This window comes from Nannobrachium achirus (genome assembly GCF_963921795.1).
Source record: "Nannobrachium achirus genome assembly, chromosome: 21".
Taxonomy (NCBI): Eukaryota; Metazoa; Chordata; class Actinopteri; order Myctophiformes; family Myctophidae; genus Nannobrachium; species Nannobrachium achirus.
The window spans coordinates 46,568,028-46,594,194 of record NC_137828.1 but is presented as its reverse complement, the minus strand read 5'-3'; the positions used below and the strand labels follow the sequence as shown (position 1 = coordinate 46,594,194).

Here is a 26,167-nt window from a genome sequence, read left to right as displayed (position 1 = left end):
ACAGAGTCAGACCCCTGGCTCATACAAATCTTAGCTCTGGAAACTTGACAATGAAAATAATTAATGTTTCGCTCCCTCCTTCTCTCCCTCCTGCTTTTTCTCTTTTTTCACTTTCCATCCCTCTGCATGTTACCTCTTCAAATGCAAAAACACACTCTCATGTGACAGCCGAGTTTGGCACTTCATGCTGAAAAAGATTTACATTATGTATTTCTGGATTCATGTGGAGCTTAATGTGTTCTTCATACATTATTGATTTAGCGGTAAATGACTCCAGTATACTTGACTTTACTGCCACCGACCATTTTCCAAAGCTTCCTTCCGATTTCGGCAATCCAACACAGTGAATTTTATTATGTTTACCCCCTAAGGTTATGCTGTCTCAAGTTTCAATACATTTTAAAGCACAGATTCAAAGTATTTTAAATGCCTGGGCGAAAATAGTCCTTGGAGAAAAAAAGACTGTCACTCTCACACACACACACACACACACACACACACACACACACACACACACACACACACACACACACACACACACACACACACACACACACACACACACACACACACACACACACACACACACACACACACACACACACACACAAAACTGCAAGGGTTAGCACTTGTTTAGACGCACACACATAAACAAACACACACAACCACACAAACACGCATCCGCCTCCAGGGACATGCTAAGTGCTGGCAAAAGCCATTTCCTTAGTCAGCAGGCGCCCTAAGAGTACTGCCATTTTCAAACAAATACTTTGCCACAGGCCTGCCAACTGTCTGGAAGACCTTCATCCCATCATATCTCAAATTGCCACTATTGTTTAATATTTCCCATTTCCCTATTTTCCATTCTCATTGTGCACTGCAGTCATTTCCCCGCTCCGTTTGGCAGCACTGAGGGAGTGAGAGCCACAAAACCAACTGACACACTTGACGGCGGGGATCCTGCGTGCTAGGGGGTAATTGACAACCAATGATGGACCGCCGCCAGGCAGGCAAATAGCAAATGAAAGTGGAGGATTGGAGCCCCTTATTACTGGTCCTTAGCTCCACTCTCTCTCAATGTAGGCCTGTCATCAGATGAGATGAGCTGTGCAACGTTATGAGTCTCTCTGGTGTCGTGGAACTACAATACGAGTGAAAATCACAATACGTAAATGACGACTGCCACAGGGGCGACAGTGGTGTCGAAGTGTCCTTGAGCAAGACGCTGAATCCCTAATAGCTCCCGATGAGCAGGTTGGTGCCTTGCATGGTTTCCTCTGTCATCTATGTGTGAACGGGTGAATGTGATGCACAATTTCTAAAAAGTGTGATATAAATGCACCATTTACCATTTACAACCTCAGGGCTGGTAAGGCTTTTATAGCTGCAGGAGGATCTGACGCCTGCTTTTTGTTGTTCTATTCCAAGTAACCATGCATTCACACAAATAACAGCTTGAGTCTAGACACAATTCATGAAAGAAAGTAGTTCAACTCTTGACCCGATCTGCTGATTCTCATTCGAGCAGTCTAATTGTGGTCTTACTTAGACGTGGTACAGGAAGTAAATGCAATTAACTCTCCCAGAAGAAGAGGGAACTGTCAAGTTGAGTACTAATTCAGTAAGAGCTGGTCGAACTGGGAAACTTAAACCAATGAGAACCACTGGCGTAAGTGGTTCTAGGAGATAACGCGAAAGCCTTTCATTCCAATGTGAGTCCCTTAGTTGAAAGTACCATAGGAAAAAGGAGGAGTATTCCAACGCAGACGCTGACTGACAAGCTCTGCTGGACTGGTGCTGTGCAGACAAATGGCAATATAAAAGGTAGGAGACAGCCCACCAGGCCCATTACGCTCCGTAATACCACTCTGGGTGTCACTAATTTATCCCGTCTGTCTCTCTGTCAATCACACATGCAGTAAGACCTCCGGACTGTGGTCTCTGTGTGTGTGGGAAGGAGAGAAAGGGAGGGTGTGAGGGATAGGCAGAGAGAGAGAGTGATCTGACAGACAGACAGACAGACAGACAGACAGACAGACAGACAGACAGACAGACAGACAGACAGACAGAGAGACAAAGACAGAGAGAGAGAGAGAGAGAGAGAGAGAGAGAGAGAGAGAGAGAGAGAATAAAGATAGATTATTCATGACTGATTTATTTAGTCATAAACATTTGTGTATTTTCTATACCTATTAGGCCACAAACCATTTCCACCTCATCCAGTCAAGTGATTCCATCACTAGAACTACTGTTCCCTGTGGCACGGAGATTAAAACGTAGCAGCAAAGCCCTCAGTGTTTAACTCTTAAGAGTGCAAAAGAAATTCTTTACAACAATTTTATGCTCTGAGGATTTTGCTGTGCAGGGGCATAATTATGTTAGGAATAATACATGGTTTTGCGCCTGTGTCTTTAGATACAGTAGCTTTAAAGGACAACTCCGCCCTAAATCACTTCTAGGCTAATTTTCCTACTTTTATTGATCCAAAAAGACTGTCCATGGGGTCTATTAGGCACAAATGCCCCTGTTGTCCTGTTTCCCCAGCAGAACCCAGAAGCTCTCATAGCATAGAGTGGAGCCTAAAAGCCTATCGCTTTTACACTATTTGTTGCGGTCAAAAGTTATTTCTTTTTTCATGAATGTGTTATTATTTATCCTTACAAACACATCCATTCATTGGTTGTCCCACACAAGCCACCAAAATCTCATAAATCATGTTTTGGGGTGAGCATTCGGCACAACTGCCAATCAAAGTGACTGTACTGGCCAATCACTGGGCATCTTTTCCGGGAATTGGTAAAAGCCTAACATCTGTTTAGGAGAGTGTGATGGCTTTTGTGGGACAATGATGGCATGGATGTGTTTGTAATGACAACTAGTAACACATTCATGAAATATAAAAACACTTTTGACCACAACAAATAGTGTAAAAGTGATAGGCTTATAGGCTCCACTATTTGCTATGAGAGCTGCTGGGTTCTGCTGGGGGAACTGGACAACAGGGGCATTTCTGCCTAATAGACCCCATGGACAGTAATTTTGGATCAATATAAGTAGGAAAATGAGCCTAGAAGTGATTTAGGGCGGAGTTGTCCTTTAACTTCCAATGGAATTACAGGAATAAGAGAAGTCAGCGGATTATTTTTCAGGGGAAACTCTGCTTTAGTGTTTTTCCTTTTTCTTGAGATCTGAGAATGAGACAGCCATGGTACTACTGTACTAGTATGACTACTACGGTTTATTAGCACTGAATGGCAACAAAGAGCCTAGCTAGCACTAGCAGTGTAGGAAAACTGTCACAGTGAATATGCAGTCTGTTACTTAATACATGTTAAAGGAAACCAGTGTTGCCTGCAGCTACAAACAGATCTATCAACAATCTATAATATGCTTGACATGAACAGATGGGGGCTAGAGCCTATGTCACTGGGGTTAAACACACTGCCACATGTGCACAAGTGGCAGACATTGATCCACACAGTATGATTACGCATGCATACAGATGAATACTCCCTCCACTCACACATGCAAGTGCACACTGACACGCGCGTGCACACACACACACACACACACACACACACACACACACACACACACACACACACACACACACACACACACACACACACACACACACACACACACACACACACACACACACACACACACACACACACACACACACACACACACACACACACACACACACACACACACAGAGAGAGAGAGAGAGAGAGAGAGGACCAGTATAGGGTTAAATAACCTGTGCCAAACAGACTCCCAGCTGCTCACTGGTGAAAGAGAATACAATTGATCTGGAAGAACCAAAACAGGGGGGAGACAGAGCGAGAGAGAGAGAGCAAGCGAGCGAGCGAGAGAGAGCGAGAGAGAGAGTGCACATTAGGGCAATTAAATATCGCAAGTATCCAGAGCACCTTACGAGTGCGAGATTGGAATAAACAGAGTAAGCATGAAGTCAATAAACAATTAAAGCTACAAGCAGCGATGGACAAGGCTCTCACACCTCTGTCAACGTTGGGGGCGAATATCAACCCATCAGAACTTAGAACCCATCTAAGTAACTCCACTGAAGGACAAGGACTCTCAACCGAATCCGAAAAACTCCCGCTTTTGATAATCTTTCATCGTTGAGGTCTTGTATGCTGAGTGAGTTTGAGGTTGGATCTGACCATCCTCCTATAAGTTTGTTAAAGAACGACCCGTGAAAAGGGCATGAAATGCAATAAAATACCACAATTAATTCAAAATGGCTGACTTCCTGTTTACGTCACTTTATCGGCACATGATACAGGTGTGTACCAATGTTTATACATGTAGGTGAAACGGTATTGTGGGGCTTCAACTTTGACATTTTGTAGGGGGCGCTACTGATATGATATGTCTGCACAACTTTTTGTGTATGTTTAGGCCCTCAAATATGCGATTCATTTGAACAAAGAAGAAGAATCCTTTGCATTTCAATAGGGATCAGCAATGCTCGGGCCCTAACAATGTACAGTAAGAGGTCACAGGGTACCTCAAAGGAGATGATAGCTTTTCCTCTGTGTGTGTGTGTGTGTGTGTGTGTGTGTGTGTGTGTGTGTGTGTGTGTGTGTGTGTGTAAGAGAGGATACACCTCTTCATGTTACACTGGAGGTTTCCACATGCACTTTCCACTGAGACTTTTCCACAACAGTCGCACAGGTACTGTATATACTGTACAGTGCACGCACGCACGCACGCACGCACGCACACACACACACACGCACACACACACACACACACACACACACACACACACACACACACACACACACACACACACACACACACACACACACACACACACACACACACACACACACACACAGCAACAGTGGGAGAGACAGCCAGAGGACAGAGATATGGGGGTCAAGGAAAGAGAGAGATGGGGGAACAAGGAAAGAGAGAGATGGGGGGACAAGGAAAGAGAGAGATGGGGGGACAAGGAAAGAGAGAGATGGCGGGACAAGGAAAGACAGAGACATGAGATGGAAGGTTCACATGGAACGGCGGAGATACAGAGGGTAGATATATATATGTGTACGCGCATGCATGCATGAGTGCATAACACAATCCCGACTACAATATTCATCAACACTTCTGACAGCTCACACACACTCCACTGTCTTTCTATTCACCTCAGGCGCTGTCCATACAGCGCCTGTATTTTTTAATTGTTTAGACCACACACACACACACACACACACACACACACACACACACACACACACACACACACACACACACACACACACACACACACACACACACACACACACACACACACATTTTATTATTTAAAAAAGGGTTACAACAAGGTGCTGTATGGACAATCATTATGTAAAGCCTGAAAACTGCACAAAAGGCTAACATATTACCAGACAATGTGCTTGCAAAATGGGGGGTTTAGCAGCTACTTAAAAAAAGCCATTATCTGGAAAACATTCCATTAACACCAAGCGAAGTCAATTCCCTTAGTCATCCTTAGATTTTAGCCTTGACTTTGGAACAGTTACAAGGCCTCGGGCAATCTCCATATCCTGCTAGGGGCACAATAGTCTAGCTGTAAATTGGGCCAGCCCGTGTACTGTGTAGTGTTTGGTGTGTGATTAAAATAGATTCTGCAGGCAGGTGGTAAGCGGTGTCGTGCAGCAAGCACTGGTGGCCTGTGCGACCTGCTGTGTTGTGTCTTTAAAGGTCTTTTTGCAAACTACTGCGTTATTTCGGACGAATATCGGAGCAAATTTTGGAGCACGTAAATTGCCAATCACGTTTGAACACTGCCACCCGTTTCGACCAGGGTACATTTTTTCAGATTTCCGCAACTGTCGCCACTGGATCCTTTGCTCTCGCTCTCTCTCCTCCCTCTCTCCTTGGCCTGAAAATAGTTTTTGAGGATTTCCAAAACGCAACGAAAAAATGCAGCAGTGTGCAACCACCTTTACTCCACCACACAGGTCACACATCACACCAGTTAAGACCCTAATTGCTGGACTTCCACTGGCAAGTCCCCGCACCACACCGCATCGTACTTGTAACATTGTTTCCATATACAAGGACCAGGGCCAAAGTGGGCTCAGTGGGGCCAAAGAGGGCCGGAAAGGGTCCCAGTTTTGGCCCCACTCCAGAGTGATCCGAGGCAGGCCAAACAGGGCCAAACCAGTGTTGTGTAAAGTTTGCTTGCTACTGATAGGCCGTGGTCATGCTGTTTCGGTTGACTGAACTGAGGACTGTACCAGTAGTTTGCTGTGATTAGTTTTTATTTGTATATTTTGCTGTGATTTGTACCAAATCTTCTGTGATTTGTACTGTTTTACTGACTGATTTGTTTACATTTTATAAAGAGTTGTATTAACAACATCCATTTGGTTCCCTGAGTTTACAGACCTGTAAGGCTAGGGCTCCACCAAAAAGACGGCATTAAAAAATTAACCAGGGAGAATTTGAGCGTCCGACGTTGACGTTGACCTCAGCAGTGGAGCACCCTTCATTAATTAAAACGGGAGCGTTCCCAGCGTTGACGGGTTAAGGTGGTTCTTACTGATAGCTGGAGCTGCACAGGCGTTTTGCATTTATATACAGGACAATAAAGGAGTGACTCAGGGGAACTGTGAATTACAGTAACCAAGACAAAGGCCACAAGCTATACTGTGGACTACAAAATGAACAAATTAACTAAAACTTCAAAATGAAAATTACTTTCAGTCATCCATATTTAGCCTCCAAGTCATATGGAAAATGCAAGGTTGTGGCAACTGAAGTCTAAGCACATACATTGCAGTCCTTTGTTATCATCAAATTCAAGGTTTTGTGAATATTTGCTTATTCAAATCAGGCACATGGGGAACATTAAAATGCAAAACAGAAGCACAAGTGGACAAAGTTGTGACAGAATATGTTTGAGGCTGAGATTGAATGAGTAAATTGTAAAATGGGGCATACCGGTAGTGCCTTTATCCAAAGGGGTTTGCAATTTGCATTACATTCACCATTCATACATACACCATGCAAAGTACCTGCATGCTCATCGGGAGAAATCAGGGGTTCAGTGTCTTGGTCAAGGACACTTTAGCCGGTTTTCCATACCAGTTTTTAGCCCGACACTACACTACACGACACGACACCGCACCGCACCGCACCGCATTTTCATATGTAGGTTTTCCACTACAGTACAATATCCCCCCCCCACTACCCTCCTCCCCTCCGCTCCCGAAAGAAAACAACGCCCCTTTCTTCAACATATGGATCTAGGATCTTTCTCTGTAAACAAACACAACGGAGACGCTAACTTGCGCTAATTATTTTTAGAGATGTGGTGGACAATGTTTTAGATGCCACACACTCACACAGGTCTTCATCGAGTCTTTACAACTATAGCGACGACTAACGTCGGGATGTTCATGGTCAAATAATAACTTTATTGGCCAAACTACACAAAGAAGTAAGCTACAATGTACAGGCTAGTTGCACTAGCATACATGCTAGCGCAGCTACAGTACAGTACATGTAGTCTTTTCCCCATTCAACACATGCAGTTACAAATACCAACAGGAGACATCTCACTGAGATCTCACATTTTATTTTGAGATTTGCCTGCACATTCTGCGCAATGCACAATGGGATGTTGGAAAATTGTGGATATCAAATAAAATAACGGATGGCCCACGCATTGGCCGTTGATTATTGCGACTTGCGACGATAGATATAGCCTATGTCCACTGTTTGTGTTGGTTATATATGATATATATGTTCTTGGTGCTTCGTGGTATCTCAACTGCAGGGCTGGGGAATACAATTCTGCCTAATCGACCTCTTTATAAACAGATATATAAAACAAACAGGCTTTGCTTTTATATTTGATTTGCAGCCGTGACTGCAAACTAAAATCTGTCTCAAGTTGTTGTGTTGAAAAACACAGCTCAGCCGTGAGACTCTGACCAATCAGTATCAGCAGCGTGTATACGTCACTGATTTGGCCTCACTAGGACCAGCCCGGACCCACTCTAGAGTGGAGCCGTTTTAGTACCCCGTTTTGTACCACTTTAACACCACTATAGCCAGTTCTTTGTAGTGGAAAACCCGGCACAAGTGTGTGGTGTGGGGTGGAGTGGAGTGGGGCCATGCATATGGAAAACCGGCTTTTGACAATAACCAAATTAGTGAGTAGGTGAGTGAGCAAGTCAGCAAGCAAGCGAGTGAGAATGTTAGAGAGAGAGAGAGAGAGAGAGAGAGAGAGAGAGAGAGAGAGAGAGAGAGAGAACAAAAAATACAGAAATAAGGAGAATGTGTGAAACAGTAATAATTTAGTGATAGATCAATACTAATTGAATCTAATCAAATATTCCTATTCAGTTGAGGACATTTGGTACATAGTAACTTTACCATGAGCATACATGCAAGCATGTGTAACGCCTGTGTTTCGAACCCGGGGCGAACCCGGGTCTCTCGCTGTGGAAAGCCAACATCTTAACCACTAAACTAAAGGTGAATTCTCCGTATGCCGGGGGAGATATTAGGCTTTTGATCATCAGGCAGATTCCTAATAGTCCATATTCACACAGCGGCCAATTTGCCATTTTGCTGTGAAGAAACGGGTGGCATTTCATTAACTTAATAGCAAAATTGTCTTCTTGTGAATCACAAACATCAGCTCCTCAATGTACAGTAGCTACTGCTGCTGCTGGTAAGAGCATCAACATTCTGGTAAACTTGCGTAGTCAGAGGAGAAATTCAATCACAAAAGGTAGTTAGAAAAGAACACATTCATAATTTAGAATTTTGGACTAGCTCCAAACCTGGCACACAGGGGAGTGGAGATCCTGGCAGTCCAGGAGCATAGGAGAGTGCACACGGATCAGCTAATTAACTATCGCAGAGTGGGGGGGTGGACGTTCATCACCTCATCCGCATGGCGTAATGATGCCCAGGCAGCAACAGGTGGCGTGGGACTCATGGTGAGCCCCCAAGCACGAAAGGCCCTCCGCAGGGTGCATCCACACACCAGCAGGATCCTTAGTGCCGATTTTGAGGGAAACCCAGTAACAACGGCCATGAGTGTGTACTCTCCCACCAACGTAGCACCAATTGAGGAAGTGGAAAGGTTCTACGATGATCTAAGAACAGCGATCCACCATGTGCCTGCTCACAACTTCCTAATAATCCTGGGGGACTTCAATGCGAGACTTGGACCGGAAGACGCACCCTTCACGTACCACGACAATACGAACCGTAACAGAGAACATCTAGCTGCCCTCCTCACGGAACATGACCTACTGGCCGCCAACACCCTGTTCCGTGAGAGGATGGGCAAGAGATGGACGTTCCAGGACCGAGCCACCAGTATGCGGCGTCAGCTGGACTATATACTGGTAAGGAGGAAGTGGAGGAAGTCCATCTTGAACGCAGAGTCCTACAGTACATTCGACTCTGTAGGCTCTGATCACCGTGTGGTCGCTACAAGGCTGCGCCTGAGCTTGAGGGTCCCTAAGAGCGCCCCAAGGACCCGGCCCACTACACAGCAGAGGTGAGAGCCCGCCTAGTGGCCTACATCTGCTGGCCGAGGAGGGGGTGCCAACAACCTATGAGCGGTTCATCTCTGCTAACGAAGAGGCGACCAGGAAATGGGTGCCGACAAAGGGGAGACTCAGAGCCTCCCCTGGATCTAAACACCCAGAAGTTGTCCGAGCGCGGGTGCAGGTGGCAGAGGCACGCAGAAGCTATGAGAGAGAGGGGACCGCAGAGAGTCGGGAGGAGCTGAACAGTGCCAAACAACAGCTGTTCAGCACGTATGACAGGATCAAAGGGGAGGAGATGTTGGAGAAAGTGAAGAGGGTGGAGGCAGAACATGGCGAACAAAGATACAAGGAGTCATGGAAGGTCATAAACGAGATGAGTGGGCGCAAGAGGGCGAGAGAGGGACAGCTGGCAGGCTGCAGCCCAGAAGAGAGAGTGACCACCTGGTTCACCCACTTCCGGGATCTCCTGGGCACCCACCCAACAGTGGACAGAGCTCTCACAAATTTTGAAATTGACGATGGCCCCTTTACAGCTTCTGAGTTTGCCACAGTGAAGTCCACCCTGAAGCAAGGAAAAAGTGCTGGTCCGGATGGTATACCCCCAGAGGTCCCTAAAAACTGCGATCTCGGCAACATCATACTGGAGATCTGCAACCAGGCTCTGATAGATTACATCAAGCCCGACATATGGTCCCTAGCTAACATCATCCCGGTTCCCAAATCTGGAGATCTGTCAAGCCAGACAATTATCGTGGCATTAGCCTGACCTGTGTCATAGCGAAGATGTACAACCGCATGATACTAAACCGGATGAGGGACGCCATTGACCCACACCTGAGGGACAACCAAAATGGCTTCAAAAAGGGAAGAACCACCGTAGGCCAGATCCTGGCCTTAAGGAGAATCATTGAGGAGGTGAAGAAGAACAACTTGACAGTAGTGCTGTGTTTCATTGACTTCAAGACATTTGATTCAATAGACAGAGGTATAATGCTGAAAATCCTCAAGGCTTACGGAGTCCCCCCGAATCTACTTCGGGCCATAGAGGCCATGTACAAGGGCACAAGAGCCAAGGTGGTAACCCCAGATGGCATCAGCGAGGAGTTCCAAATCCTAGCAGGGGTGCAGCAGGGAGACACTCTTGCCCCCTTCCTCTTTATCATAGCTCTGGACTATGCGCTCAGGAAAGCCATCAACGGGCGGGAGCAGGAGCTTGGCTTTACAATTACACCAAGGAAGTCTAGTAAAAACCCTGCTGTAGCCCTGGCAGACCTACAGCAGACTACGCAGATGACATCTGCCTGGTGTCTGACCGTGTGGAGCAGGTGCAGGAACTCCTGAACAGAGTGGAGGTGGAATGTGCTAAGGTTGGCCTCAGACTGAATGCAAAGAAGACTGAGGTAATCACCTATAACATCCACATGGACCATCCGCCGATTACAACATCAGATGGCAACGCTCTGCGAGAGGTCAATGACTTCAAATACTTGGGTTCCTGGATGAACTCCACAGAACAGGACCTTAAGGTCAGGAAGGCACCAGCGTGGAGGGCCCTGAACGGCATGTCAAGAGTGTGGTGCTCGAATCTCCCCCGACACATAAAGCTGAGCCTATTCCACGCCACTGTGGAGTCTGTCCTCCTGTATGGCTGCGATAGCTGGACCCTGACACCCACCCTGCAGAAGTCCCTGGATGGGTGCTACACCAGAATGCTACGAGCTGTTCTGAATGTGGACCAGAACATCCACATTACCAACAAGGACCTGTACAGGCAACTGCCGAGGCTCAGCAAAAAGGTAGCAGCTAGGAGGATGAAGCTCGCCGGCCACTGCCACAGACATCGGGAGCTCCCGGCCAGCAGGCTGGTCCTGTGGGAACCAACGTGCAGGCATCGATCGCGAGGATGTTCCGCGTTAACTTATGTGTGGACGTCCTGAAGAAGGATGCGGGAGCTGAAAGCTCTTCGGAGCTGGCCGGGTGTATGGAGAACCGGAAAGATTGGAGACTCCAATGGACGCTCGTCTGAGGACAACCGAGAGAGTACCAAATTGTGCACCATTTCAAAAACATTAAATAGGCTACAGTATGCTTCCAAGCGAGCGGTTACAGGCTCTGCCACTGGCTTCATTATTGTCGCTAGCTGAAAGAGTTCCGCAGAGCACACAATTTAGAGAAAGTTATAATGGGGAAAAAAAGAGAAGACAGACACTGCATCTAATAAACTCAATATTGTGAACTGCAGTTACAATGAACACCAGAGTCCAGTGTGCGAGTGTGTGTGTGTGTGTGTGTGTGTGTGTGTGTGTGTGTGTGTGTGTGTGTGTGTGTGTGTGTGTGTGTGTGTGTGAAAGAGAGGCGTTTTCATCTTTATTCATTTTATTTTATCCCTGTTTTGTAGCAGTTTTTAAGCTAATAAGCAGTAACGGCTTCATTGATGTTGGAAGCATACAGAACTTCTGCCAAAAAATCAGTAAAACAAAACAAGTCGTCCATTATTAAAGCTAGCAAAAGATGGAACATTGTTTCAAATTTGTCCCCAAACAGAAAAATCTGAGATGGCGTTTCTGGAGTCAGCGTTTTCAAACTCACAGCTAATTGAATGGCTGCCTCGGGAGTTCCGAGGGCTCATTATCCCAGCTTTTTGACAAGATTTTCCCCAGACCTCCGCGCTGGCTGTGCGACTAACAGCGAGCCAACCTCATTATGTTTATCTTGAGGAAGGTAAAAATGAATAAAATTATACATTGCTTACTAAAAAGTTAATCCTTTACACAAATCCAATGAGACCTGTGTCTCAGGCAGCCCCTGGTTGGGTTTAAATACTGAATTCATGTTTTAGGCAATGGCTCAAAAGCAGCGTGTTTAACAATCAATGGAAAATACATTTCTGGAGACAGACGGTCTCTTCAGTTTACAAAGTGTGTGCCCGTCTCTCCATGAATTAAATGCCATCTGGTTGCGTATGTAGTTAGAATTACAGAGGTGAGTTTATATCATACACAATGTCAAATGTTTGCATAGATTGAGACTTCGTGGTAATGTTCAGCCGGTTAGACATTTTCTGAAGTGTGAGAAAAAAAAACCCGTGTGTGTGTGTGTGTGTGTGTGTGTGTGTGTGTGTGTGTGTGTACTATACATGTGGAGCAGCCTGTTACAGTACATTGGCTGACTAATGAGGCAGGCATACAACGCAGTACTGTCACACTGACGTATCATGATTCATTGTTTGGGATGAAAAACCAAGAAAAAAACAAGTAGGACACACACACTTCCACAAAGACTGAAGCGCATATGAAATATGTGAGCACAACATTATGCACACAGTTATGCTAGACTCTAGAGAGTAGAGACTAATCATTTCTGTGTTGGAATGTAATGAACATGCTGCATTTAACCGCTTATACCCTGTTGTACTCTGTCGCATCATGGCAGTATCTCATGAAACTAGCAAAAACAGCACATCTACAAGCTCACAATGCGTACTGATGTGAACTTGTAGATGTATTATTATTATTATAATTTTAAATGTTTGCCTATAAAGACATCCCCAAAATAAGGTTTATAGTGGTTAAGGGCTATAAGGGTAATGGTACTATAAAGCCTGACTTATACTAAGTGTGTGCATTGTGTGTTGCATGGACACATTGTGAGCTTTTTGGTGACTGGCACCAACACATAACTAAGTATTAAGTTTAAGTGCCAGGTGCTGGAAACAAGTACATGTGACTCTACATCACAATCTTTTTTTTTTAATATATATATTTTTGGGGGGTTTTCTGCCTTTACCGATACAGTAGGTAGCCAGGAATCAGGTAGAGAGAGACGGGGAGTGACACGCAGCAAAGATCGTCGAGATCGTGACTCGAACCTGCGACTCGCTGTCAGGCATTAGAGCCAATATGTGGTAGGCTAATTCGCCTCGGCAGGTAACAGCAGGCGCCCACCCACTACATCACAATCTTTGCCCCATGTGACATCACCCCAAACACAGAAGAAGACAACAGTCTTCTCAGAACTCTATAAAGCTAAGCAGAAATGTTGATTTGAGGCAGGTTCAAGTTCAACCCTAACCCTAACCCTATCAGCGATAGAAACAGACACTTTGTAAATTGGTGTTCATCTGAAGAGTGATCGAGCCACTAACTTAGTTATTGTGTGGGCTGTAACGGCATTGGTTGTGTTAATCTGTGCTGTACGTGTGTGTGTGTGTGTGTGTGTGTGTGTGTGTGTGTGTGTGTGTGTGTGTGTGTGTGTGTGTGTGTGTGTGTGTTGTATTTTGGGCTGTGAGTCAGTTTATTTGACACAGCGGTGGCTAATGCAGAACAGAGCGGCTAGCCCTTGAGAGGCAATGGCTCTCTAAGTGCTCTGCTTAGCTACCGCTGCTAGGCAATCTTTGCTAAAGAGGCCTCAGTGGTATAAATGGCCAACTCTCCTCTGATCCTCTCCATTATCACAAGATGTTGCCATTATAAGACACTCCATTGTCTGACAGCCCGCACGCACGCACACACACACACACACACACACACACACACACACACACACACACACACACACACACACACACACACACACACACACACACACACACACACACACACACACACACACACACACACACACACACACACACACACACACACACACACACACACACACACATTCTCTTAGAGCGTGGGCTATTGTCAGCTTTCAACATATAATAATATGCTTAAATGTGCAGGTGGTAAAGTACCTGCCCAGCACTGTGGAGCTGTGGCAGGGGAGAGTGTTCTCCCAGTTGCTGCTCCACGACGCCTGTTCAGCAGGATGTGAAGCTGCGAGGGACAGCGTGCCGCTGTGAAATTATTATGTTACATCCTACCGGTTAAACTCTTTTGAAAAGACACAGATGGCGACTCCATGTGTGTCGGAGGACACGTTGTTGTCCAATGTCCACACCATCTCCAAGACCAAAATAAAAACTCAGGCGGTAAATACAGTATATACTGTCCGCGCCGTAAGGTTTTTACGTGGGGTGCTGCAGTTACATTGTGGAATTTGAAGAATAGTAAACACGGGGAGATGGAGGAGGCATCATTACGCAGCGGATAGATGTCCCGTGGACACGCGTGGTCTAATGTGATTCCTTGCTGCGGTTGACAACCTGCAGTGAACTAAATATGCAAGAATGTTGCAACTTCAAACCCCCCCCCCCCCCCCCCCCCCAATCGCACAGTCTACCGAATTAAGGGTGAGAATGCGGCCATAACAACAGGTGTGTTCTTTACCAAACTCCTGTTGTTTGATACTTTTCCCCTCTCTCCACATCAATATTTTACACAGATCAGGTTGGCAGGGATAAGTGAGCGTCACTATAAACAGAGCATTAAGCTTGACTAGGGGTAGGTTTTGTCTGCACACACAGCCTCCATGACAGATGGTTAGCATACATAGGACATTGGAAGAGGTCTTCAAAGCACCTGGCACAGCAGTGGCTCACTGACAGGCATCACATTGATGTGCAGACAGAAGGAAAGCTGTCACCAGCACTGTGTGGTTTGCTTTAACCCGCCTTTGATCTAGGAAATCTGCTCAAAAGTCCATCCGTCTATTCACTGGTGATGAGTCATTTCCATATTGGAATGGTCACATTAATTTGATTATACGTAGTACTCTTAAAAAAAAAGATCAGAAGAATAAGGTCAGAAATGTACAATTTAGGTATTAGCAGACGCCCTTAATCCAGAGCGATTTAAGGTAATGCATCAATACATCAACATCAATACATGAAATGCACAGAAATAGTAAATCTAAGAAAAAGATAGGTAGACCAAGCAAGCACCTATTCAGTAAAAATAAAAATGCTATCTAAATTACATGTATGGTAATTGAGGGTAGGAAAGTGCTACGGTAAGTGCTATGGGCTAAGGTGAAGTCTGAAGAGGTGAGTCTTCAGAGCTAGGGAGTGAGTCTGTCATTCTAAGTGTAACAGGGAGTTTACTCCACAGTTTGGGAGCCAAAGTTTGGGGGCCAAAAACTGGAAATGAACACAGAAGGGAAAATGTGGTGTTTGCAGAGTAGGCTGCAGACACCACCCACTGAAATGACTTTGAACACCAGCACAATTCTACATTTTGACTAGTTGAAGAGAGTCGTTCCTCTTTTAGCATTGGATTGAACTATGAAATGAAACTATTGAAACTATTGAAACTATTGAAAAATGTAGTGTTTGCAGAGCAGGCTGCAGACACCACCCACTGAAATGACTTCAAACACCTGCAAAATGCTACATTTTGACTAGTTGAAGAGAGTCGTTCCTCTTTTAGCATTGGATTGACCTATGTGAGGAGGGCGGAACCAGAAGCATTGAACGGTGAACTCATCTTTTTAGTGAACAGTAACGAAATGACTGAAACAAACGATAATTCCCACCACTGGTGTGAGACGCCCACGCAATCAGTCTCCATTAGTTCTTGCAAGCTGTCTTGGTGCGTCAGGCCCTTCAAAAATAGCTTATAACAGAGAGAGCATCGGAGGAGGAGGAGTGAGCATTGTCCTAATCAACTAAAAGCTGAATGTAGGTTCCCTCGTTCACACTGCCTCCCCCTTCCTCCTCCTCCCTTTTCCTCTGTCCCCTTGCTCCGGAAGAACTGGGACACCTTAGCTTCTTCACCCCCCCCCCATAGCTTTCCAGGACAGTGCACTGTCACAGATCCTCGCTGTTAACAACCTATACTGATGTACTGCCCTCCCTTACTGTAACACATCCCCGGACTGACTGTGTTGCACTGTGTGTCTGTGGCGTGCGTGCGCGCTCGCTCACGTGCGTGTTTTGTACCACAGTTTACCTGTAGAGCGAGATTGATTAAGTGGCCGAGCGATCGAACTTGGACAATTGAGCGTGAGAGAGAGAAAGAAGATCCATCATGGTGAAGGCTCATGCCTGGGTTTGGCATTAGATAAATGGGGTTGGATGACGAGGAGTGCGTGTTGTTCGCGGGCTATGTGTGTTTGGTGTGTGTGTGTGTGTGTGTGTGTGTGTGTGTGTGTGTGTGTGTGTGTGTGTGTGTGTGTGTGTGCGAATGAGTCCTTTCTCCCATGTTTGTGCGTTGTTAAGCCGTAAGCTGCAGAGTTACACACACAAGCACACACACACACACACACACACACACACACACACCTGTACATTGTTTGGGCTGCTCGTCAACAACAAAGAAAGAGTATCCTTTCCTTCACCGTCCTCCTCCTGGCCTTTGGTCAGATGCAGGGAGGGAAGGAAGGAGGCAAGGAGAGGAGGTGAAGTGGTGTAGTGTTTCCTCTCTCTGCATTATGGATGAGGTGTGTCCGCGGTGTTCAATCGCAGCTCTCTGATGGTTAGAAGGTGGCCTGCTGGGGTTACCTTAGACTGTCTGTCTGTGTGTGTGTGTGTGTGTGTGTGTGTGTGTGTGTGTGTGTGTGTGTGTGTGTGTGTGTGTGTGTGTGTGTGTGTGTGTGTGTGTGTGTGTGTGTGTGTGTGTGTGTGTGTGTGTGTGACGTGCGCCAAGTGTGAGGGGGGGGGGGGTCCAGAAAGAGGTGTGGTTGGAAAGGGTCATGGCCAAATTTAGATGTCCTTGACATGAAAAGTTTGAGAGACAACTCTATAACCGGATAAACACATCCTTGCTCTGGGTGTAGGACTGACCATGAGGGTGCATGCAGTGCATACTCTGTGTCATGTCAGCTAAGACCAAGCACCCAGGATAGCGGCGGATTATTGAAGCGGCCGTCATGTCCTGGTGGCCAAAGCAGGTATTGCAAGACTTCTGCATCTACTGCTATTGCGCTTGTTCTATTGGCTCCGACGTTGGAACCAATACTTCCGGGTGTTTCATGCGCTAGGTGAGGAACTTCATTGAAATGAATAGGTTCCCAAACTTTTCAGTTCGAGACCCAACTGTAGTTGCGTTTCCATTCGAATTAGGAAGCGAATTATCATTAAGTTGAAAAAGAAAATGCCTCATTTTGAATGAATCATTTTGCCTGTTTCCATTCACTGATAAAATGCGATTCTTGGAAGATAGTTCATGAAATAAGCAGTCGGACACTTTTTCCAGTCAAGTGAGACACATTATTGAACATGCACTCTAACCCAGGGCTCTTCAGCCTATAGATTTCATATATAAGATAAGAGAGAGAGAGAGATAGAAGAAAAGACGCTCCACTCCCCAACCCTGCAACAGCATTGAGCACGATAACAGCTGATATAGTCTACAGTACAAGCTCATCAGAGCTCGTTGAGGATGCAATGGGAGCTTGGAGGTCTGCTGTTCTCGGCCATTCTGTGCACGCGTTGCTGTCGCGAAACGAAGAATAATAATAACGAATGGTTTTACATTTGAGCACAAATTTGAACGTGTTGGTAACTTGGTACAACCAAGAGTCGGCCAACCCCCACCAGCCCTTCCCACGAGTTCAATGCATTTTAATTCAAAACATAATTCGCTTTAGTGTTTCCATTCACTAATGCACATTACATTTTCGATAAAGCCTCAAAATCCACTTCCTCCAAGTGCATAAATGTTTTTGCGAATAATGAAAGTTTATTCTAATTTTTCTAGTGTTTCCATAAAAAGATTTTTGCGCAAATGCGAATAAAACGGCTTTATGGAAACGCAACTAGTGATATTAGATATTTTCTCAGGACCCAGCTTGTAGATTGTATTTTTCAGTACTTCTTAAATATATATTTTTTTATTCATGGAATTCAAAACATTTAAACATAAAAAAATACTACTTACAATTCCATCCTATATTAAAATGGCCCAGAGGGTACAGTAGGTGGATGGTGGAGAACCTTTATGATTTTTGAGAAATCCCTTTTAGCGCCTCTTATCATTAAGCAACACCCTCTTCACTTCCAGTTGACTGCATTCCCACTTGGGAGCTGCCTCATGTAACCTGTCTTTTGCTGCTGACCACTGATCCACTTCAGTCAACCTACAGTCAATTAATGGTTGCATTAAAAGGCTTATGTAAATTATAACACGTGGCACATGTAGATGGACGGGCATCAGACTGCAATGAAAACAGATTAATCTGCAAAGACAATTCAGAGTTGGGGACAATATGCATAAAATAAGTGAATTTAAGGTACAATGTGAACACTAAGGGTGGCCATTGCCATCCCCTGATGACTCAAATGACGCCCCTGGGTAGGCCTACTCAAATATATGCAGAGAGTTATGTTCATTTAACATTCTTATAATTTGGGGGCACGGTGGCGCAGTAGGTAGCACTGTTGCCTCACAGCTAGAATGTCCTGGGTTCGCTGGGGACGTGTTCTTTCCAGTGTGGAGTTTGCATGTTCTGCCTATGTCTCCTAGGGTAGGTACCCTCACAAATAACAAAAGAAGCGGCCTAGACTCTTCACGCATAGAAGGAAGCATGGGCTCCCTAGGTTGGCAGAGAGAGTGCAGCGCCCAGGATTACATTAGATAATATTGACACAGGGAGAAAGAAATGGGTTATAACATTTTAGAGAGAAAAAAAAAAAAAAAAAACATTTTTATAATTGATTTTGTTGAGAGTGTATATTAATTGTATAGGCCTACTATTGTTCATTATTGATGGTGTTCCTCTAGTGTGTGTTGTTTTTACCCTGATGTGGTACTTTCTCTTGTCCTGTTACTTTATCTTAACTGCTGTGCAACTTCTGGCTAGTGGGTTTCCCTCTTGGGATCGATAATGATCTTACACTATCTCTATCTCTTATCATTTATTTAGTTTTTATGTGTTTTTGGTGTGAAACTATAATCGATAGTGCCAACGTCAGGGCCAATGCCAAGCCTGGGAATGCCCATACAGTATATGGACATATTGTGTCAGTTTAACCAGTCCAACTTAACCAACCGCAACTCGAATCACACTTGCAAATGAATTCCGTCCTGTGCAAATTCCGTCCTGCGCAACCCCACCCTTTAGGGCGAGGTCGCTTTTCGCCCTTAGGCGTCTTACTGGTTACTAGAGTGTTTCCAATTTTCTATACTTTTACTTCTATTCCACTGCATCTCGGAGGCAAATATTGTACTTTTACTCAGACTATATAATCGAACTCTTAGCTCCAGTCTGAGGAGAGCACCAAGCCAACCACCATTGACTTGACAGCTCTACAACTAGGCTATATCTCAAGAGTATTATAGACTTTATTGGCTTAGCGTACTCCATCTAGAGGTCTTAGCTTAGTCCATCTAAACTTTAGATGGAATAAGCTTTAATTCTAAAGAGCTAGGCAAGGCTAGGCATCTAACGAATCCTGTACTTTTTCCACCACTGCTGGTTTGAGACACATTTATGTGAGTCTCGAATAAGAGTACAGTTCCTATAAAAAGCTGTTGTCATGACTACTTCTGGGATTGTGCGTTGCATCCGTCCGACATACATTGAAGCGTTGTTTTAGGGCCTATAAACTCACTGAACTCACAGTGAAGGAGGAGTAGCCTATAATTACACTATGTCCTAATAGAGAGATGCCAGGATATTGATATTGTGCCACCAAATGTTGTGATATTGTGTGCACTGTGTTTATAGTGGATACTATAAAACACCTACCAGATTAATAACCTCAGACTTCTTGATAAGGTGATTCAAATAAACCTTGGTCTACCTCTATAACTACTGCTGGATCCAACAGGCATCAAACAAAGCTAAACCTGCAGCTTAAGAAATCCAAATGTACACACATACACAATATACCGTAATTGTGAATTAATTGCGGTTTCCTGGAGTGAAAGTGTCTCCCTGGAACGCTTTAGCGGTGGTGACTGAATCACTCTCATGTCCTGCTGGTTGTTTTGGATAAGTGATGAGATTTGAAATCAGTTCCAACTAAGCATTTGATATTAGTATTTCTCTTTCTGAAATGTCATTTTAACTTTACTTACTACAGCCTTAAAAATGGAACAGGCAGTGACTGATATATGTATGTATGTATGTACAGTAGATCTATATATATTTATATACACATACACAGTATATTATATATATAGATGTAGATATGGAAATTAAGCAATTACTTTGCAAGAAAACAAAATGGCCTACAAATAATCAAAGCCACGGTAAGAAATAATCCCCAGTAAACATGTTTTCTGTGAGCATCTTCACGCATGCAGTGTGTGCGCGAGTGCGTGTCTCTTTGTTGTTAAATATTACTGAGACCAATACAGATAGTTGCAAATGAAAATGCCATATCCAGGAATTCACATCAAAAACTATCACTTTCTATCCCTTGAATAAATTGCCCACAATACTGTGGCTTTGACATGTCATTTACTTCTTTTGAGCATGCAAAGCACATTATGTACTGGATAATTGATATTGTTGTCCTGTTGTCTCACTTTTTTCTTTGTATATTTAGCTATTCTAATGACTATAATATTTTATAACAGCAAAATATTGGGAGGTCATATGGAAAATACTTTAACCCACAATTTTACATCTGCAAACTTGTGATGTCATAATAAAATAGTTGAGTTGACAATTAAAATAGCAGCAGATTGCATTAGTGAGGCCGTCTATTGTGTAATTGCTAGTAACACCAGCTAGGTAGCATCTGGTTAGGACTGAGTTGGTAACAGATCTGTCATTCTAAAGACAGCGTTGTAGCTTCCTACAAGGTACATGTGTCCAGAGGATATCCTAGAGTGGTGTGCATGTGTACTATGAACAGTGGAACAGAGTGTGTGCTGTGCAGGGGGGCTGGTGTCATATCATTCTCTCCCTCCATTTCTCTCTTTAGAATTGTGTGTTCCTTTTCCCTATATCTTCCTCGCTCTTGTTTGTTGTGCCTCCTACAGCGTTTTCCTTGCTTTTCCTGAGCTCTGCTACTTCTGTCTCACTCCTCTGAGTGAAATCACACTTCACACTGTGTGTGTGTGTGTGTGTGTGTGTGTGTGTGTGTGTGTGTGTGTGTGTGTGTGTCTCTCTCTAATGGTGTTTAGGGGGTCTATTACTATAACCATGACCGTGCTCTATTGCCACAGAGAGCTTTTTCGTCACACAAGACAGCTTCCAATTTCCATGGTAGCATTCTATTACCTGTATGCGTGTGTGCGTGCACGTGTGTGTGGACATCTCAAAAAGCTTTTTTCCCTGATTGTTTTCCGTTAAACCCTACAGGTTGCTACTCACCAGCATCAGGGTTACTGAGGTTAGGGTTAGGTTTAGGCATAGAGGTTAACATTGACCAGCGTCGGACACGGCAGGTTAGCATTTCACCAAGTTAACATTCACCAGCGTCGACTCGAAATACTGGGACGTAGAACAAATGTTATGTCGAAATATCGACACGCTCCCACCACTTCAGGCTACAAGCTAGCTAGCTGCCTTTAGCAACAATAAGCTAACTGTGACCATGCAAGGAAAATACCTCTAGATCAGTGGTTCTCAACCAGTGGTCTGGGGACCACCAGTGGTCCTTGAGGGGGTTCCACGTGGTCCCCAACTAAATGATGCAGAGTTGGTGACCAAGTGGACCCTTATAGATCTTTAACTCTTGTGTAAAATGTAAAATGAAACCCAATGGACCCTTACAGTCCATTTTGGTTTCATTATACACTCTCAAGAGTTAAATTATTGTTAAACATCTGCATTACTTAATTTACGAGAAGTCTAGACAATTATTGCGACCGAAGGTTGCAGTATACCATGAGAAATGTTGCAGCTTGTCTCCGTCTGTGTCTGTCTGTCTGTCAGTCAGTCAGTCAGTCAGTCAGTCAGTCAGTCAGTCACTACACATTTTTACAGTCTATGATTCTATGGGTTTGTGTATGTTTCTATGGGTTTGTCGCTCTGACATCATGCTCTGATGTCAATGTTCAGGGGAACCACTCTTAACAGAATGGGTTAGCCGCTCTGACTTCACGCTCTGGCTTGATGTCAATTTTATATACATATATTTTATTTTCCCACATCACACAAATAAATTACGTCATTGTCCGTTTTATGCCCATATATGGATATCCCTGTCCCGTCATCAATATCAAGGTCACATCTGGGAATGCCCATATTTGGTAATGCCCATATATGGGCATGTTCTAACTATCATGCCGGAATCTCCATATATGGGTAACTGGTCCGATATATGTATATCACTGGCCAGATGGTCAAGAATTGTCGCCCTGGGGCGTCTTACTAGTAATGTAGAAGAAGTGTTATTTTGATCAATGTTTGCCCGTTATCTCTCAGATGGTATTACATCTGATCCAACGACAACAAAATAGTCTTGGGGCTGAGAGGCCATTGGCTAAATCTCAAATGGTGGTCCGTGGCTCAAATGCAGAATATGGGACCTTGATATGAAATGGGGCTTTTAAGCCGTGACATCATTTTGTAGGCAGAGGAGAATCTGCCCCCAGAGCATTTTCTGTCCCTCGCTATTTCAAAAAACAACGACTAAAAAATAACGACTAAAGTATAATTCTAACACTTTCCTTTCAACAACAAAGAGAAGAAAATGTGTAAATAGTAAAAATAGTAAAAAGATTCACGGAAACTGGGGGCAGAAATTCTCCTCTGCCTACAAAATGATGTCATACTTAACAGCCCCATAGGTTGAAAACCACTGATTTAGATGAGTTATTTACATTTACAATTAGCCAACATGTGCATGTAGAAGCACTCACAGTAAGTGTGTAAGAGTAACGTTAATAACTTCATCAATCATCTTTCCAACAAAACAAACTGGTAGTGATGAAGATCACGAATCCAATAAAGGCCATGCGCATACTAGCACAAAGCAGCCAAGTCTCTATCACACACATACAGTACAGTGCTCACACCGAAACACAAATACATACAGAGATCTTCTCATATCATCGCTGTCGGGTGGAAACCTTGTATGTCATAAGTCATCACTTTTCAGTAAATGGGAAATAGTCTGTTCATTTAAGATGAAATGTGGATATACAAGGTTTCTGCCCGACAGGGGGCGATATATTCTGGGTTATGTTTACAGGTGCCAGAACAATCCATAAAACACATGGAAACCCTCACACACAAACCACAAACATACACCAAACATACACGCCAAATATAAACACAGAGCACTTCAACTCAACACAGTCTCACAAACACACACACACACACACATACACACACACACACACACACACACACACACACACACACACACACACCGCAAGGTCAGAAGATACTCCCAACACACACACATGTACGCACTGTCCTATGACCATACTGTATGATAGGACGATACTCCAAATGCCTGCACACACACACACACACACACACACACACACACACACACACACACACACACACACACACACACACACACACACACACACACACACACACACACACACACACACACACACACACACACACACACACACACACACACACACACACACACACAAGCAGTGTGTTGTCCTACCGTCCTTGTGATACAGGTTGATCTCCACCTTCCTCTCCTCAGAGCCCAGCAGGGCCTGGGCCATCTGGGCGATGGCCAGGCGCTTAGTGTGGGGCCCGTACAGGAAGTTGCAACTGCACGGCTTCTGCATGATCTCGGCACGTGAGTAGCCACACATGTGGCAGAAGCCATCGTTGCAGAAGATGATGGCGCAGTTCTCCACTCGCGCGTTGGCGATGATGAACTTGCGAGCTGCAGAGAAGAATCGGGTGAGTTGTGGGTTAGTCTCAGGATGTCTGCTATAGTTTTGGTTCACCAGGTTAGTCTCAGTGTAATCTCTCGAGACAGACTCTGATAGCTTACGAAAGACAGAGAGGGCGTTCCCTTTTCTTTGACGACGGTTAGCCAAATTGGTCTCAGTGAGATGAGATAGATTGTCAAAAGGTAAATGACAGATTGTGCATTACATTCACAAATTCACACACACACATTCATACACCGATGGTAAGGAAACCATGCAAGGCACCAACCTGCACATCAGGAGCAATTAAGGCAGGGGTTCCCAAACTTTTTTGTCTCAGGGCACCCCATGAATATTTTTTTGATCCGAGGCACCCCTACATTATAATTTTCACTCCCAGCACCTTATATTTATAGCATATCGTCGTTGTCGGGTGGAAACCTTGTATGTCCAAAACCATTCGTTTTGTATTTATCATCTATAAAATGTACTAAACTAGTGAAAACAGCCGATCTACAAGCACTGTAGATCGGCTGTTTTCACTAGTTTTGTGCGACAGTCTTGTATGATGAAGCAGGGCTTTGCTTTACCAAAAGACGTACACATTTGAAACTTGGATACAAGGTTTCTGCCCGACAGTGACAATATTTTAGTGATTATGTTGTGAGGAAAACATTGAGATAATAGCCATTTTGGTTAGAACTGACTGAAAATAACTTTGTAATTCAAGTGTCCAAATCAATTCAAAATATTATCAAATGATCTCGCGGCACTCACTTTGAAACCCCCTGAATTAGGGGTTCAGAGTCTTGCTCAAGGACACTTTGACACCAACTCTGGGGGAGTCCCAACTATCTGTCCGCTCTACCAGCCACTCTACCCCTGAGCCACTGCCGCCAATAACAATAACAATAACAATAACAATAATGACCAACATGACATATAGTTGACAGTAAGAGAGTGAAAGAAAGACAGGGGAGAAGCAGAATGTGCTGAGCAGAGCACACACCTTCACCAAGGTGTCAGGTTGTCTATGAGGCGCTTTATGAAGCATGTAGGGCTGTCACAATTATGCCATTTTACATGATGATTAAATGTCACTCAAATAATTGCGTAGTGTTTTTGTCTTTGAAAATTACATTTCTGTTTGGCTTGTAGGCTTTGAAGTTGCACACGGCAAATATGACACAACCTAAATATCATAAGAAATGACAACATTTAGACAACTTTATACTTAAAAAATATTTACAAGCTCACAATGTGTCACATTGCGACGCATTCTGAACTTATAGATCTGCTATTTCCACTATTTTTGAAAATGTTTGAAAATATATGAACATTTTTCAACATGGAAAGTTGGAAACGATTATGACAAAATAATTGCGATTATGTCAAATAATTGCGATTAGTTGATTATGTAATAATTGTGACAGGCCTTGAAGCATGTGACCAGTTAATCAGTTCTTCTTTGACCCATGATACACTTTTTTAATATATTGTAGAGTATATGTTATTTAATCTAGGTTTGAATTTGGTATTTGTCAGGAAATGTCACTGTGGACCCCTGCAGAGGATTCAACAAAGGAAAAGTTAGAAAACTAAAGGGCAAACAACTGGAAAGGTCAAAATCTAAAAAGGGAGATAAAAAATGAGAAGTTCAAGGCACTCTGACTCAAGAATAATAATAAAAATAAAATAAAATAAAATCTTTATTTTAGATAACATGGCAGCCATGCATAGCGACCGACTGGCCTGGAAAATGTTTTTCCATTATGCCTCAAACGATGAAACGATGGCATTGTGGTGGTTTCAGAAATAAATAAATCATTATAAAGTAAAATAGAAAAAAAGGAATAAATATATCAACAATGAAGAACTAGAAGCTCGGCCGCCCGAATGCCCCACCCTTTAATGCAAACCCCATTATACCTGTTGTTATATGATCCGTTTTGACCATCTGCGTCCATTTTATGCCCATAT

At 44.1% G+C, this 26,167-nt stretch overlaps 1 protein-coding gene across 1 annotated transcript in view; it reads right to left on the bottom strand.

The window, feature by feature from the left end:
* Positions 1–26,167, bottom strand: part of kcnh2b (potassium voltage-gated channel, subfamily H (eag-related), member 2b) — a gene marked incomplete at both ends in the record, with an annotated part of 439,516 nt that overhangs the window by 363,356 nt on the left and 49,993 nt on the right. The window contains one exon of the mRNA XM_080751803.1: positions 23,968–24,198. Coding sequence (XP_080607929.1) covers positions 23,968–24,198 — 231 coding nt within the window. The remainder of the gene's footprint in view (positions 1–23,967; positions 24,199–26,167) is intronic.